The following is a 16205-nucleotide window of genomic DNA, read 5'->3' on the forward strand; positions in this document are numbered from 1 at the left end:
GCGGAGACTGTACCCTCTCGCGCTCCGTAATCGACGGCCTCTGCCCTTAAAAAAGATGGCGCCTACTCTACCCGACCCCGCCCTTTGCCCCCATCAAATTCTAGACTGTTTCACTTTCGTGTCACTGTTAACCGGAGATGGCGCCGATTCCCAAGACTGTGGGGCGGATCAAGCTAGGTAAGCGGTGTGACACGACCATAGGGGACCTAGGAGGGCAGAAGGAGCTCCACTTGAATCTATTGTGATCTGGACGGCTTTAGTAGAATTTTATGCTTCAGGAGAAGGGTGAGGGACGCTGGTCCAACATCCCGAGCTCCCTGAAGCGGCACTGCCTTCCTTTCCTGTAGACTGCCCTCAGCGACCTGGATGCCCACTGGAGGTCGCTGCTGTCCCCAAACTCTGCAAGGAATTCGGACCAGAGGACTGCGGAAAAGAGGTAAAAAAGACTGCCACCTGCCCCTGTCCTGCAGCGCGCGCTGGTCGTCTCGTTTCCGCCTTCTGTCAATCAGCTGTGCAGGCACTGGGAGCTTTGGGAGAAGTATCTTGGGACGCTACTCTTGAGGAAATTGGATGGGAATAGAGCGGATAAGCCTCCTGCAATAAATACTGGAAGTGGGCAAACTGAGAAGACCGGGTCCCTCAGATACTGTAGACAGGACAGTGCGAGGAAAGACACTAAAGCAAGGAAAAGCTGAGAGAACTGCACTAAGGTCAGATCGTAGTGGAGGGTTTGGTTGGAACGTGAATGGTGCATTGGAGAGAAGGCAAAGAGTGACTGGAAAGGCCAAAGGTTTGGAGGTCCTTAAGTAGGCCATAGAGCTATTGAGAGAGGGATAGGATCAGTTTTCTTTTTCTTTTTCTTTTTGCTCTTTTTTTTGGGAGGGGAGGGATGGGGGCTACGGGGACTTGAACTCAGCTGTGCTGAGCTACATCCCCAGACCTTTATTTATTTACTCATTCATTCATTCATTCATTTATTTATGTAATTTTGAGACAGGGTCTTGGGCTAGGGATATAGCTCAGTTGGTAGAGTGCTTGCCTTGCAAGCACAAGGCCCTGGGTTCAGTCCCCAGAACTACAGAGAGAGAGCGTGGGAGAGTCATGCCCCTGCTTTTTTCTAACACCAATTTCGGTTCATAGCAGGAGCTTCTGTCTAGTTGCTTAATCCAGAAATCTAAGAATAGTTTTGTATTCCCTGCTTTCCTTTACTTCACACATTTAGTCAGTCACTAAAATCTACTTCTGAAATGTCTTTTGAAACAAACCCCTCATTTACATTCTTGCTCCCACTGCCTCAGTTTTTAGTTCAAGGCCTCATTCTCTCTGGCCCGAGCAGCTGTAATAGCCTTGTAATCTCCTTCTTCAGAATTATGAGCAGTTCACTGTCCAGATTATGTCCACTCCCATCAGTGACTAGATAAAGGCCAGATTCACTGGGTCACACAGGCTTTTCTGACATAGTCCCTGTATTTGTCTCCACTGGAACAGCCTACTTACCAATCTCTTTGGTTACTCAGCATACACTCCCTAAGCACAAATTATGTACCAGACAGTGTTGTAGATGATGGGAAGACAGCAGTAAACCAAACAAAAAAATTTTCTATTCATTGAGTTAGAGGGCTGGGGTTGTAGCTCAGTGGTAGACAGCAATGCATATAAATAAATAAAGATCCATCAACAACTAAAAAATAAAAGGAAGTATCTAGTACAGGTAACAGTCAACAAATAAATAGCATAGTATGTCACATATAAGAAGTGGGGCAAAAAAGCAAGAAGAAGGATGGGGAGCACTGATTGGAAATGGGAGGTTTCTCTTTTTACAACGAGTGGTCAGAAACCTCCCTGAGGAGGTGACATTTAAGCAGAGATCTAAAGGAAACAAAGGAATGTGTCATTCACTGGAGAACGAGCATTCCAGACTGAGGAAATGACAAGACCAAAAGCACTGAGATGGGATCTTAGTTGGTGTGTTATAGGAACTTCAAAAGATAATACTGTGACTGGAGGAGGGTGACAAGAGGGTGGGAGATTTATAAAGATATTGGGGGGCCAGATCATGTGTGGCCATAGGGTACTTAGGAATATGATGATTCCTATCCAGCACCAATTTAAAAAATTAAAATAAAAAATAAAAGTGTGTGGGTCAAGCCTTGAAGAGTCATTCCTCATTGATAAAATGGGAAAAATGAGTACAGTAAGTTCAAATGAATTCTCCAAAATGAAATATCCAGGCAGTGAACAAATCAATAATATGAGGCCAGTAGCTCCACTCTAGTGTAGCTTTTTCCAGTTGCATGCTGCCTCACCAACTAGCAATACAAAGCAATGAATAATAAGGTTCTAAATTGTATAACAGACTATGTGGGTAAAATTTGGTTGAGAGAGGGCAGAAATAATTGGAGACGAAAGGATCTGAAAAGGTTTTAAAGGGAGATGGGATTTGGACTGTACATTCAAGGTGAGAAAAGATGTGGTAAGAAGATCAGAGCCAGCAAGAACTGGAGACCCCAAGGCTAACGGGACCCTGGTGGCCAAGGGAGGATGGCAGCTAAGCAGGGAAGACTGCAAGGAAATGTTGGAAAGTTTAGCCAGGGATCTTTGGAAGACTCCAAATCCTAGACCGAGGCCCTAGATTCAGTCCTGCCTATGGTGCTGGCAGTTACTAGAAGTTTTGGAGCAGGAGAATACTCTCTGAGAGCTTGGTTTTGGAGAGAAGCAGATGAGGAGCAGGAGAGGCCAATCGGGAGTTGCCATGCATGTATGTTTTGGCATGAGATAGCTTTGGTTTGGGTCACCTGGGAGCCATTCACATTCAAGGGTATGATGAGACACGGGGAAGACAGGTAAATGGGCTCAATTCCAGGGGTCTCAGTGTAGCTGACCTAGTGGCAGGTCAAAGAAAGAAGACTCTGGTGGTGAAGAAGTCTGGTCTGAGTGCTATGCTTAGCCCTAGGGAATGCAGGAGAATAATGAAAAGAGGTAATGCGTCATGAGAGCCAGGAGCAGCAGATTTTCCAGGTGTGAATGGGAAAGAGGTCAGAGCCAAAAGTCTTCTTTAGGTTGGGTGGTTGGTTTGTGGCTGCCCTGGTGGAGAGTTCAAGCCAGCCAACCCCTTGCTCTCTCCCAGAATTTCCCCCAACACCAGCCTCCCCTCCACTCCCCCTCCCAGGACGTAGTGGATTTTCTTCGCCAGCTTGTGGAGAGTGATCCCCAGGGCCTGCACCGGATCCATGTGGATGGGAGCAGCAGGCAGTTGCAGCAGTGGCACCATGGTGGGGAGTGCAGGGCCTGGACCTGGGGTCAAAGCTGGAACCCTGGGGTGGGCTGGCCCTCGGGTGTGCCCCTCTCTCATGTTCCTCTTCTTTCCTTTCTCTTTCTCCCTGCTAACAGATTACCCTCTGGACCATTTCTGTGATGAAGGAAACACAATTGGACAGAGTATCAGGGGCAAGGGGGCTGAGGGACTGGACACCTACTGTGGTCTCCAAAAGTCCTTCCTGTACCCTCCACAAGGGGCTGAGCCCAGTTCTCAAAGCCCCTCTGCCTCTGCATCCTCCCCCAGTGTCTCAGATAGCCTGCTTCAGGTGGCCCTGCCCCAGAAACTCCAGGTGACAGAAGAGGTGAGACTGTCAGAAAAGGGCTTCATGGTCCTCCAGGGTCCTTTCAATCCATGTATTTCCACCCCTGTATCCTGCCCTAATTTGTACCTACCAAGACCCTTCTACACAGTTTGCCTCCCTTTTGCATTCTCTTTCATTCTCCCTGTTTTTTTTCTCTTTTCTGGTCACTTGCCCTTCCTCCTCCAGGAAGCCAACCGCCTGGCTGAGGAACTGGTGGCTGAGGAGGAGCGCATGAAACAAAAAGCAGAGAAGAAACGCCGCAAGAAGAAGGTGGCTGCAGGGTGGAAGAAGGGAGCCCAAAGGGAATTAAAGAAGGGAAATAAGCAAACTTTGTAAGAGTGGGAAGGAACTTAAGATATCTTGCAGTGGATCCCTTCACCAGGTGAACCCAAGGGACCCAAGGATTGGAGGGTTTCTTCAAGGCCATCTGTGGCATAGTAGTGATTCAAATGGCACAGTACTGCCCTGGTGGAATCTACCTTCTCCTTACTGTGAAGCCTCTGGCTAGTGACTTTTTTATCTTCTTTTCACCTATAAAATGAGGATAACAGTAATATCTCATAGAATTGCAAGGATTAAATGAGATAGTGTATGCAAAGCTCAGTCTAGTATGTGACATATAGTAAATGCTCAAAGTACATCATCATCATTGTAATCATTATTGCAGCGTCAAAAGGAACGGAAGCGACAGGAGCGGTTGGAACAGGATGGTGGGGAGTCCAAGGTGAGTTCTACAGGCAGGTACACAGAGCAGCAAGGGCCAGGAAGGTGGGGGATGAAAAGGCAGGAGAGCCAAGATGATCCCAACTCTGTGCCTGCCCACCTTCCATCCAGGCCAAGGCTACCTCAGATGGGGATGAGAGCCCCCCAGCCAGCCCCGGGAAACCAGCTCAGGGACAGTGTGGTGAGGAAGAGGTGAGGGCCCCTCCCTTCCCTTCTTGACCTCTGTTCACCCTCTCCTCCTCTACTTCAGGATTTACTTCATCCCCACCCTGTCCTTAACTTTCCTTTTAAAAATTTTAAAATGTATTTTTAAGAATATTTTTCATGGATACATAGTAATTGTATGTATTTATGGAGTACAGTGACATTTCAATACAGGTATATGATATGTAATAATCAGATCAACATAATTGGCATATCTGTTGCCTCAGACATTTATCATATCTTTGTGTTGGGGACATTCAAAATCCTCTCTACTAGCTATTTTGAAATATTCTATTAATTGTTGACTACCATAGTTATCCTACTCTGCTGTAGACCACTAGAAGTTATTCCTCCTATCCAGCTGCACCCTGTATCTGTTAACCATCTTCTTTCCATCCCCGCCGAGCACCCTGCACAGGTTCTAGTAACCATTGTTGTATTCTCCACTTCTATGAGATCAACTCTTTAGCTGCCACATCATAAGTAAGAACGTGTATTGTTTATCTTTTTGTGTGCCCTTAACTTTTCCTTTTGCCCACAGGACCCACTGGATCTATCTAGCACTTTTGTGTCTCTTGCTTTGCGCAAGGTTGGGGATTGGGCCCCCAGTGCTCATCAAGAGAAGGGAGTGAGCCAGGACCTCCACATCAGGGGCCATGGCTCCCAGGAGGAGATGGGCCAAGAGAAAGGGAACCCTCCAAGAGAGGAGAGGCCCAGACAGAATTGTAAAGCCCAGGTAAGGTGGGCAGGGGAACCAAAAGGTTCTGGAAAGGCACAAGTTCTCAGGGCTGAAGGACCTATCAATTAGGAGTTCTCTAGCCTTGGGGTTAAGAGACCTGGAGTCAGCCTTCATCACTGTCCCCTGACCCTGGGTAGTTTTCTCTGTAGGAAAATAGTACTGATACTTCCATTATTTGCTGATTACAGTGTAACTGAATAGAGGAGAAAGATTTAGGCAGAAAGGCCTCAAGGCCAGCTTGACTTTGCTTCCCATCCCTAGGCATCTACAGGACTGCAGGCAGCTGCCTTACAGCAGAGCCAGGAATTAGCAAGTAAGATCCTTTCTCTCTCTCTTCTCATTCCACCTTCTTATGGTACCACCATTGGAAGCTTCCCACTTTTTCTCTTTCCCAGAGTTGGGTACCAGCTTTGCTCAAAATGGTTTCTACCGTGAGGCTGTGGTCCTTTTCACCCAGGCCTTGAAGCTCAACCCCCGGGACCACCGGTAGGTAGGAGCTTGGCTACTGTAAGGCATCAGGGTAAGGCAGAGTATTGAGGGACATCAGAGTAAGACAGGATATTGAAGACCTGGACCTTTGTCCACTTTTTCTGTTTGTTAGGTTATTTGGAAATCGCTCCTTCTGCCATGAGCGGCTGGGTCAGCCTGTGTGGGCCCTAGCTGATGCCCAGGTGGCCCTTACCCTGCGGCCTGGCTGGCCCCGGGGCCTCTTCCGCCTGGGCAAGGCCCTGATGGGACTACAGGTAATAGAACTGAGCCTGGAAATAGAGGAGAGACTTGGGTGGGATGAAGTAGGGAATAGTTTTATATTGACCTTTTCTGGATAAGCTCCTGGTTATGGTACTAGGAGGTGGGGGCAGTTTGAGGATGGAATCAATTTTAAGTTCCTTGGACCCCTAACACCTAAACTTTCCCTTTTCTAATCCCTCTGGGATCAAAGCGTTTTGGGGAAGCTGCTGCTGTGTTCCAGGAGACTCTGAGAGGTGGTTCTCAATTGGATGCAGCTCAGGAGCTCCACTCTTGCCTTCTCCAGCTCTCTCTGGTAAGGGAGCTAGGCCGAACTCTCAGGCTGAGAGGGGACCAGGTGTAACTGGCTGGGACTACAACATCAAGCGGTGCTACCTTCCACCTCATATGGGCAAGGGGGCATAGGATGGGTGGAGTCTTATTCCTCTCTCCTTTCTCAGCAGGATCATCATCAAGGAAGAATTTGTGTGCCACCTGGATTGACCAGGGTCCCCCAGGGATTTGCCCATTCTGAGCCAGGAGCCTCAGGCCTACTCTCCCTCAGTCATCCTCAAAGTACTGCTCCAAGGGCCCCTGGTCTGCCTCCACCCTTGCATTATCCTCCATATCACCTGAGCCACTCCAACTGGTCCTTCCCTCAGACTCAGAGTAGAAGACCCCACTCTCTCCATCTCCAGGACCCTTCAAAGAACTGGGACATCCTGGGATTTTGGTCCCAACATCTACCTCAGGCTAGATGAAAGAAGACATGTCCCTCATATGGCAAGGCCAAGCATACATCCCACAGGGATGGGGGACACTGTGGGGATAATTCATGTTTTGAGACCCTGCACTTGAAATCTATAGTTGAGGACACCCCTGGCAGTCCTTCTTGCCACTGAGGACCTTCTGATGAGAGGAGGGAGTCTCACATCTACTGAAACGTCCTTTCTTCGGTTCTTAAGCAGATGGTTTCTTCGGGGGGCAGTAGGAAAAACAAAATCCACCAACACTCAAGACAGGAATTGTATGGAAGTTCAGCTCTTTAGACTATATCAGAGTCAGTAAGGACACACCTGGGGCTTCCTGACCCTCATTTGCCAGCTCAGGAACAGGGTCAGAGCGATGAACAAGGTTTGAGTAACACTTCAGCTTGATGGCGCTCACCTCTTCATTACCCCAGTTCTTGCCCTATCTTCTTTATCTTCTGAAGCCCCCAAGTTGCTTCAGTCCCTTGTGCCATTTCCCGTCCATGTTGTTGTGCACACTGTGACCTCTCCTGTCTGATGTCTGATACCTATACCAACTCCTGGAAGATTCTTCAAGAGTTTGCATTTGAAATATCCCTTACTGTCTGCTTTCTGGAACCAGCAGGACCCACACATCTCCACACTCCCTACTGCCGGCTCTCTTGCCACATGGTACCCAGGCCACTGATACTTCAGTTTTTCTATCCCATTACTTGGCACTGCAATTAGTCTATTCCCAAGTGAGTTTTCCCACCTAAAGTCACTGCCCCAAAGATGGCTCTACTTCCTCTGTAAGAAACATGATCTCCTTTTGGCTTCTCTAAGGTCCTGGCAGCTTCCTTTGGCTGATTCCTTACTGACCTTACCTAGGACACTTAGCTCATTTAGGTGTGGATCTACAGGGAGGCACTTTTAGCCTGCTGGTCTAAATGACTTCCCCAGAGGAACCATTCATGCTCTATGGGTCTTGTTCAGTATAGTTTGTACCTGGAGATAGGAGGTATTGAAATATCACTTTTATATAGGACTTTCCTAAAATTTTTTGTTTGTGATTTAAAGTCCTTAAATACTGTATAGCTGGATGAAGTCTTCCATTACAATCTGGGTCACTTTGGGCAAATCTCTCCATATTTAAGCCTCAGTTCCCTCATCTGTGAAATGGGTAATCCCTACCTCACAGGGCTGCTGTGAGAATTAAAAAAGAGAATAAGAAAATACCACAAAGTGCCTAGTACATGGAGGGTGCTAAATAAACTATTTTTGCCTATAACTATCCTATATATTTGTGATTCCTGCAGTGGAAAAGGAGGAGTAAGAGTGAATCACTGCCTAAATTCATAAAATCCAGAGTTCCTAGGACTATGGGTCTCTAAGTATAGTCTTTGGACCAGCAGCATCAGTATCATCCAGGAACTTATGGCAAATACAAATCCACAGGCCCCGGGCCAGTTTCCTTCAAACTGGAAACCACAGGAGTGAGGCTCAGCAATTTATGATTCAATACGCTTGCCAGAGGATTGTGATGCATTCTGTTCTAGGGTTTAGAGAGAAGATATCCATCCAGAGACCATTCTGGTGGGAGAGGTTTGTCATAGAGGGCCTGAGTATAAAAGGTGGCAGCACTGGCACACTGGAATTTAAGAAACCTTATTTGCTTTGGAATTCCTTGACTTTTCCCTGGGGAGTCAGCAGGTGGGGGGAAGTAGTTGTTCTTGTTTAAGGGGTAATTATATTGCAGTGATGCTTTAAGATGTCTATCCATCTAGCTTTCCTGGTTTTGGTTGGGGAGGGAAATCTAGGTGCTTCTGGGCTACCAGCCCCTCAAAGAATGGCCACCCATCACTTTTGTGTGATATTTTAGCCTTTAGACTAGGCTAGCTTCTTGTTCTTGTTTGCAATGTTTACTCCCAGCTCTCTTAGCCTTTCAAAGACTTGAATCTTTTAAGTCAAGAGCTACAGGACCCCTGACACCTTGTGCCACTGTGCCCTATATGTACCACTCCTGATTGATAGGGTTCTGACCCAACAGCCTAAGTTCCAAGTCTTCAGGACTGGAAAGTGGATAACCAACATGCTGGTTTTCCTGGAGTATGAAGACTGGGAAAGTGTTTGGGCAAATCAAGAAGGGTTGGTAACGGCCTAGAAAGTTTCCAGAAGGACAGTCTTCAGAAGGTGATGAAAAGAATAAGGGAGGAGGGGGAACCAGAGGTGGTATGTGTGTGTTGTGTGTATATTAAAGGGATAGCACAGCTGCAGAGAATGTTTCGTAGCAGTATACCAATGGTCATTGTTTCTGTCCATGATTTTTTCCCCCCAGTTGTCCAGGTTTGTAAGGTTTTCACCGATTCCTACAGTCCTTGGTCACCGGGGCAATCATACTTATTCCTCTTTTGTGACCACCTCCTCCTCCTAGCCTGCAAATCTAGCCCTGAATTTTCTTTTTTCTTACCTTCTGCAGTGGCCAGAGATATACTGCTTTCCTCTGGTCTCTACCAGTCTCTGGGCCATCATGCACATAGGGTATTACCCTATCCTAAACATTGCTCTCAGGTCTCTCTAAAACCTCCCGGGACCATGCTCTTTGGTACAATACCTAAATTCCCAACTTTAGCCCTTTCTGCTCTCCTGTTTTTGTAATTTCTTTGCTTCTTTCTGTTAGATTCTGTCCTCTTTACAGGGACAGTAGCTGTAGTTGTTAAAGCATGTGCTCCTGAGTCAGACAAGCACAAGGGTTAGCCCCACCTGATCATTTACAAACTGCACCCACCTGGACAAGCTTCCTTAGGCTTCTGTGATTCAGTCTCCTTATCCTTAAAACAAAAAGGAAAGTCTCTGTTTCCCTGGGTTATTGTGAGGATTAATCCACACAGAGCACTTGGAATGGCTCAATAAGAGATAGTTACTTCTGAAAATGCCAAGTTTCTTCCTACCTTCCAGTCTGTCTACCCTTCCTGGAAAAACTTATTAGCCCTCTACCTGCAACTGAGGCCCAACACCCTGGCACTTGAGCACTGGGAGCCTCTGGGCAGACACAGGAGCATCTGAGGAGGTCAGGAGGACTAAGGAAAGGAGAATTTGGAAAAAGATTAAGCATGGTCTTGAAGATTGGCTGGGATGGCCAGGGATGGGGAAGACAGAAGGCCTGCAACTAATGGAGTTGTTCCCCTCCCTTCTCCCATCACCTTGCAGGGTGATTAAGTGCCAACAGAATAAATGAATGTCAAAAACGTCAGCATTGGAGCTAGACTGGGATCCCCTCCCTGCAAACCTCACTACTACAAGTTCTGTCTGAGGGTCAGGCCTTTCCACCTTCCTGGGACTTGGTGATGCTAAGAACATTTCTGACGCAGGAGCCAGACAGAGTTCTGTCCTAGAGGTGAGGGTATGCCCTCTCAAGACACCCATCACATTTTCATAGTATGGGGTTCTTAATGCCCAAGGGAGGAAGGTCAGAAACCCATTAACAATGGAGAAGGAAAAAAAGTCAAGCACTTGCCAGCCTACAATTTAGTATGGAGGTCTCCCAAGTTTTCCTCTGCTGAGCAGAGAGGCCTCCTAGAGTTCTGCCACCAAAAGCGAACTGTAGGAGCATGGAGTGGGGTGTGGTGGCCTAAGCCACAGCCAGAGTCCTGCCCACTTTCTCCTGGCCACCCAGACTCCTAGGCAGAATGACAAGCACCAGCTCTGAAATCCAAATTTTGACCTCGGGGTTCTTCCTTTGTAAAATAGGTTTGCCACCAGGGTTAAAGCATGTTTCAAGTGCTCTGCACGGTGCCCGTACCGTATTTCCCCAATAACCTGCAGATTTTGCTGTCATTGGCTATGGGATTGAGGCGTTTTGCAGAAGAGCCTCGACTTTATTCTCAACAATGGAAAAGATGGGCGTCTGGATTATTGGTCAGACAGGCCCGGGTTGGACCTCCTCCCTCGATCAGGGAACCCCAACAGGACAAAGAGCTCGGAAGGGAGGAGTCCAGGGCTCCAGAGTCCAGGGTTGTCCGGGGGTTTGCCTTCAATCATCCACCTGTATCTCTTCATCTGATAGGTGGGACCCGGAGTTAGGCCCAAGGGGGCCAGGGCTGGAGTTGGGGACAGAGCTTTGAGAATCATGAGGCAGCGCCAGACTGCACAAAACTCCGGGGGACAATGTGCGTAGAGAGGCCACGTCGGCGCGCATCTCCTCCACATCGCGCTTGAGCTTGGCACGGCGGTTCTGAAACCAAGTAACAACCTGTGCGTTGGCCAGGCCAAGTCGCGCAGCCAGTCCATCGCGCTCTGAAGGTGCCAAGTACTTCTGGAAGACGAACCGCCTCTCCAGCTCCAGCACCTGCTGCGCAGTGAAGGCTGTCCGTGACTTGCGTCGTCTGCGGCCGGCAGGGCCGGGGCCCAGCGAGTCTGGAGCGACCCTGCCTGCAGGGATAGGGCGGGGGATCAGTCTCAGGTCCGCGAGAATCAGGTTGTGGCCTTGGAGGAGAAGCTGGGGGTGAGGTCAGTCCAGTAGGGTAGGAAAGAGAGAGGGAGGAAGCCAGGAAGGAGGATGGGGACCAGAACCGCAGTATCTTATCAAATAGCGCGGAGGTCAGGTTGAGGTGCGGGGTGGGGAGCAAAGCGCAGCCCGCCACTGGAGTTACCAGAGGCCGAAGACTGAGGACTTGCTGAGGAGGAAGGGGACTGGAAGGAGGGTGGGACAGGCCAAAGAAATTCTGGCACAGGGTCAGGTCGTCTGAAGTAAGGCCTCAAAGTCTTTTGTAGCCCCAGGTTGAGAGAACCAGCAGATTAGGGGTGGCACCAGAGGTAGGTCAGAGCAGGGGTGCGCGACCCGGGTTGGTGAAGGTAACAGGACCTAGATCTTGCCTTCCTTAGTTTCCTGAGTCGTGTAGAGCACTCAGCTTACACTCACCTCATCAGTGATACCAGCGTCCTCTCTGGTAGTCCAAAATATAGATAATGGAAGTACCGAAAGCGAGGAAAGTCGGAGTGCGGTGTCCCGCCCCCAACGCTACGCCAAAGACCTTTGGTTCTTTGCGCCCCCTCATGAAGAGAGTGACTTGGAGCAGTGCTTGATCGTCTGGAGAGACCCAAGCCTCGCCTCCCGGCGCTTTCTGCATTGCCCAAGCCCTGGCTCACTAGTTTACAGCCTGCGACTCGAGCCTTTTGTCTCCTACTCTCCGGCCTTTCTCGGTCGAGATTACCCCGCCTACTGCGAACCGACCAACGGGTCGCTCAATTCTGGACGGCCAGGCCCTTTTGCCGCAGAGCCGGTGGCTTCCTGGAGCAGCCACAAAGTCTGGGGGACTGGTGGAGGAGAAGAGGGAGCCCGGGATTCGAATCCTGACTCAACGACCGAGGGCAGGCGCGGATTAGGGTGACCCGGCCGGCGTGAGACGAAAGTTTGAAACCAAGAACCAGGAAAAGAGAAATGGAGAGACCGCCAAGTTAGGGCCCACAACTTTGCCCGCGTTATACCTTCAGAGGGCTGCGCAGCGCGCCCGTCAAGTCCGCGGAAAGTTTTACTGGTCAGCTCCTCCAGGGCGCACAGCGGCGACGTCGGATCCGGGCAGGATTCTGGAAGCTGTGGCCCAGAGGGTGCTCGGGGGACCATGCGAGGGCCTAGAATGTCTGCGATGCTGAAGGGTATTCGGGGCTGGCGTTCGGAGTTCATGGCCCGCTGGGATGTGGCGGTCCTGCCACCCGCTGCGCTTGGCTCCGCAGTCACCCGGGCCCCAGCACTGGCTCCCAATCCGGGCCCCCTGACTCGGACCCGCCCCCGGCGCTAGGCTGAAGCCCCAGGTGCCCCTCCTTCTGCGCCCCCACCCCCTCTCCCCAGGGCCGCAGCTGGTCTGGAGCGGGTTGATGTCCTGGCAGCCTTATATCTACAGGGCGGAGAGGCGCGGAAAGAAGTAGACTGAAGAGCCCGCTAGACTAGGGCTGCCGTGGAACTCTGCGCTATGGGGAGCAGTCGCGTGTGCACTAAAACTGGGCCTAGTCCCCTAGACTTTGTATGCTGCCGACTCCCCGCCTAGCCGCCGCTCTGGCTCATAAACTCGTGAGCGATAAAATTGCTTTCCAGGGCCCCAACAGCTGGGAATTTGCAAAGTTCCACGGACGAGGATCTGGGCCGATCTACAAGGATCCCTGATCTCAGCTAGAACCTCAGTCTTTCTAACCTGGCCCCCTCATCGCCACCAACCCCCGGTAAACGCTCTTAAAACGATCCTGGAGGCTGAAAGTGATTAGCGCGGCATAAGGGGTCAGGGACGCCAGGCTTGGGAGGATTGGGCAGAATGACTGCAGTAGTGGGGATGTCACAAGGAAACAAGGGCAGGTGAGCGGACTCTACCATGGCTTAGAGGTTCAGACTAAGTCAAACACTTTGAAAAGTTGGGGGAGCCTTGAGCCTCTGGAGAGATTTGGCATCTCCTGCTTTCAGCTGGTGCTAGTCAGGAGGGGTCTTTGCCAGTGAGTACTGGTCCCCATTGAGGGCCTCCTGCTTTCTCTATTGGTCTATCAGTGGATCTTTGTCATTTTATTAAATTTCTATAGTTCGTGTGTTTTCCCCAGCCTATAGAGGCCCAGAAATAGCCCAGGTGAATAAATGGGGGTGCTGACCAGTATGGGGTCACTTACTGCCCATGGAAGACTGATTAGAAGGGAAGGCTTCATGGCCCCACCAGATGGTGAGACAGACCCAGGCACAAATTCTGAGGACTAGTTTATTCATTTGCTTCCCTTCTCTTCCACATTTAGTCTGGTCCTGGACTCATACCAGGACAAGCAACCACCCTCTTTCATAGAAAGGTAGCTAAGGGAGAGCATGGTCCCATTCCCAGAAGTGAAGTCTTGGCAAAGCTTGGGTTTCTTCCCTATATCCCCATCTCAAATACCTGGAGGCTTCATAGTCCAAAGACAGAGAACATGCTAATCTGCTGCCAAAGCAGCCAGAAACTAATGTTCTTCTAGTTGTGTGGTGTGTGTTTTCTTGGGCAGTGCCATGAAGAACCAGACACATCCCTCCTGGACTGTTCATTATGTCACCTTCCCTGTAGACCTCTGAATCTTCTATCATGTGTGCAATGTCTCTCTACCTGTTTATTCCTTGGGGCAAGTAGAGCCTGCTGTTGGGGCTTAGCCATATCCCATTAGGGGATTCTTAGCACCTGGGCCAAGGACTCAACAAGAAGGGAAGGCAGCTTGATAGTGGAGTTCTTCTTCATAAAGGGCTCCCTCCAATGACACCTTCAGCCCCCAGACACCCAGTCCTTTACATAGTTCCCTCATGGAAGCCTGGCTTGCGCAATGCACTTGAAGCCCTGATGGGCTACTGCTGGATCAGAGAACAGAGCCAGGCCACAGTAGAAAGCTGAGCTGCCTCAGGACCTTGTTAATTGCTTATTAATGGTGGGGGTCAGGGGATGGGGGGGACTCCTCTGCTTCAGGCCTCAGCTCTCAGCACCATCCTTGTGGTTTCATTTAATCTGCAATTAAAGTGGATCCCAGAAGGCAGCGGGAACTGATCTGCCGCATCCCAGGCATGTCATCAAAGCAGACATTGCAACCTGCACTCATGCATCCACTATATGGCTTTTATATCCATCTCTACCTCTGCTCTCAATTACTTCTGTGTGTCTGTGAGGAGTGTGGGGCTCTCCTGATAGGCTTCTGCCTTCCTCCCGCCCATCTCTCCCATCTACCTTCTCTCCTCTGAGCAGGGCTCAGGTAATGGGATTGAATGGTCCCCAGACGCGAGTTTGGGGGAGGAGAGGGAAGTGGAGACTAGTAAAAGGATGATGCCTGGGACAGCAGAGGCCCAGCTGAGGTCAGCCAGGGACTAGTCCAGACTATCCTGGGGCCACAGAAGGGGGCTTTTTCCCAGTGAAGTGTCTGGAACACAAGCTGGAGCGAAACTGGATCCGCTGAGGGGGGTAGGAGGAGGGTGAGTGATTAATGAGGGAGATTAAGAGATTAAACCTTAGTTCTGGGTTTGAGGGGGCACTCCACTGTCTCAGAGACTCCCCCCCACCCCAGCTGCAAAGCACTGAAGCTCCCTGGTTCGGAGTAATTTCGCTGGTCTTCCGGCCATACCTCCCACCACAGTGTGAACTCTTCCTGCCATAGGTCCTTCCCCAGAAAGCCACCAACTGTGTGTCTTCACTGAAGCCTGATGGGTCCCAGGATTTCCTCCCCATTCTCAATCTCTCACATCTTCCATCTCCTCAGATTCCCTTTATTGTCCCTTCAGACATTTCAGGGTCTGGTGCTCCCTCCTCTTGTAGAGATCCTCACATTCTGACCTTTACTCCTTTGGGAAGGCAGTTTATTACCATTTAAGTACACTTTCAAACACCTCTCTTCACCCATTTTCAGATTTCCCATTCTCACTCCCCAGTCCAACCCCGGGTTCCCATTCCCGACACCCTCACCTCTCACCCAAAGGTTCCTCCACCAAGGCCAGTCCGAGCTCGTTGCCCCCTCCCCCGCTTTATTGAGGTCTGCTCAATAAAGGACCTTTCGTCTCAGGATTGGCCCCCTGCACATCTATCTGAATTGAGGGTATAGCTGGGTTTGAGAACATCCAGAATAACCTAATTGGGGCTGTGGACTGGAAGAACACTTTTAGAAATGTGCTTGCCCACCTCCTTTACCCTTAGGGAAAATTCCTGAATCAGAGTGAGACAGCAGTGGGATTTTAGGAAGGAATATTTAGGCAAGGAGCCTGGGGAGAGTTATCTCACCGTCTCGCACACTTCTGGGATTTTCTCTTTCAAAAAAAAAAAAAAAAAATTACTGCGGAGTCAACCGATCAGACTTATATTTTGCTTTCGTTACGAGTGGAGCGGCGGGTCTGTGAGCTCTTTCCGACCCCGTTCGCTGGTTGGTAAAGAGCACTGCACGCGTCCACTGCCGTCCCAAGGGTGTGCGGCTACGATGAAAGCAGTGGCTGCATACTCGGACCCTCTTTCCCTCATTGTTCTAGGAAAGTCCTTTACCCTTCGGCTCCCTCCCCTCAATCCCTGGGGGAGACTGGCCAGGCCGGGTGAAGGACTGTGCCAAAGGGGGTTTCCACTTCTCGGGTTGAAAGTGAGCAGCGGAAATAGCAGCTGGGAGAAAAGTAGGCAGGGGCAAGGGCGGGTTTGGCCCTGCAGGCGAGGACTGACGCCTCCTTTCCAAAGCACAGAGAAGCTCAGGGCGGCGCTGCGGCCGCATCTCCTTTGAACTTTTAAGATCGCTGCGCTCCAGTGCTTTCAGTCGCGGAGCCCAAGAGAACAGTGTAAGTGATTCGCCAACCCCGGCACAGATCCAGACCCAAGCGATCCCGGCGTCAGAGTGAGAAGGAGAAAAGGATCCACAGGCAGGGAGCGGGCTGCGCAGAGCCCGCAGGTGGTCAGCATCAGCTACCGTGGGAGAAGCACCGCAGCTGCCGTCACCGCTACGCTGACAGACAAA

At 50.1% G+C, this 16205-nt stretch overlaps 2 protein-coding genes across 7 annotated transcripts; one reads left to right on the forward strand and one right to left on the reverse strand.

Moving 5' to 3' along the window:
• Positions 1 to 31: 31 nt before the first annotated feature.
• Positions 32 to 8031, forward strand: TTC31 (tetratricopeptide repeat domain 31). 6 transcript variants are annotated; one of them, XM_079110412.1, is made up of 13 exons: positions 32 to 177; positions 348 to 436; positions 3128 to 3272; positions 3391 to 3620; positions 3807 to 3890; positions 4288 to 4344; positions 4455 to 4535; positions 5089 to 5283; positions 5548 to 5599; positions 5682 to 5772; positions 5888 to 6029; positions 6227 to 6328; positions 6474 to 8031. In XM_079110412.1, exons 1-13 carry the CDS (start codon positions 138 to 140, stop codon positions 6771 to 6773), a joined length of 1608 nt encoding a protein of 535 aa, XP_078966538.1. In that variant the 5' UTR covers positions 32 to 137; the 3' UTR covers positions 6774 to 8031. The 6 variants fall into 6 exon arrangements, with proteins under 6 accessions (XP_078966538.1, XP_078966539.1, XP_078966541.1 ...); XM_079110413.1 differs by having other exon boundaries at positions 6477 to 8031; XM_079110415.1 differs by having other exon boundaries at positions 3170 to 3272; positions 6477 to 8031.
• A 2461-nt stretch (positions 8032 to 10492) lies between these two features.
• LBX2 (ladybird homeobox 2) lies at positions 10493 to 13628 on the reverse strand. Its single transcript, XM_079110441.1, has 2 exons — positions 12228 to 13628; positions 10493 to 11171 (listed from the first exon to the last, which is right to left on the reverse strand). The coding sequence occupies exons 1-2, from the start codon at positions 12421 to 12423 to the stop codon at positions 10774 to 10776; spliced, it is 594 nt and encodes a 197-aa protein (XP_078966567.1). The 5' UTR covers positions 12424 to 13628; the 3' UTR covers positions 10493 to 10773.
• Positions 13629 to 16205: the final 2577 nt, after the last annotated feature.

The sequence above is a fragment of the Sciurus vulgaris genome (genome assembly GCF_902686455.1).
Source record: "Sciurus vulgaris genome assembly, chromosome: 14".
Lineage (NCBI taxonomy): Eukaryota > Metazoa > Chordata > Mammalia > Rodentia > Sciuridae > Sciurus > Sciurus vulgaris.

Coding starts and splice junctions, on each gene's coding strand:
- TTC31 (XM_079110412.1), top strand. CDS start 138: ATGGCGCCGATTCCCAAGACTGTGGGGCGGATCAAGCTAG. Junction 4,536..5,088: donor GACAGTGTGGTGAGGAAGAG/GTGAGGGCCCCT, acceptor TTTTGCCCACAG/GACCCACTGGATCTATCTAG. Junction 5,600..5,681: donor GCAGAGCCAGGAATTAGCAA/GTAAGATCCTTT, acceptor TCTCTTTCCCAG/AGTTGGGTACCAGCTTTGCT.
- LBX2 (XM_079110441.1), bottom strand. CDS start 12,423: ATGAACTCCGAACGCCAGCCCCGAATACCCTTCAGCATCGCAGACATT. Junction 11,172..12,227: donor CGCTGCGCAGCCCTCTGAAG/GTATAACGCGGG, acceptor CTATCCCTGCAG/GCAGGGTCGCTCCAGACTCG.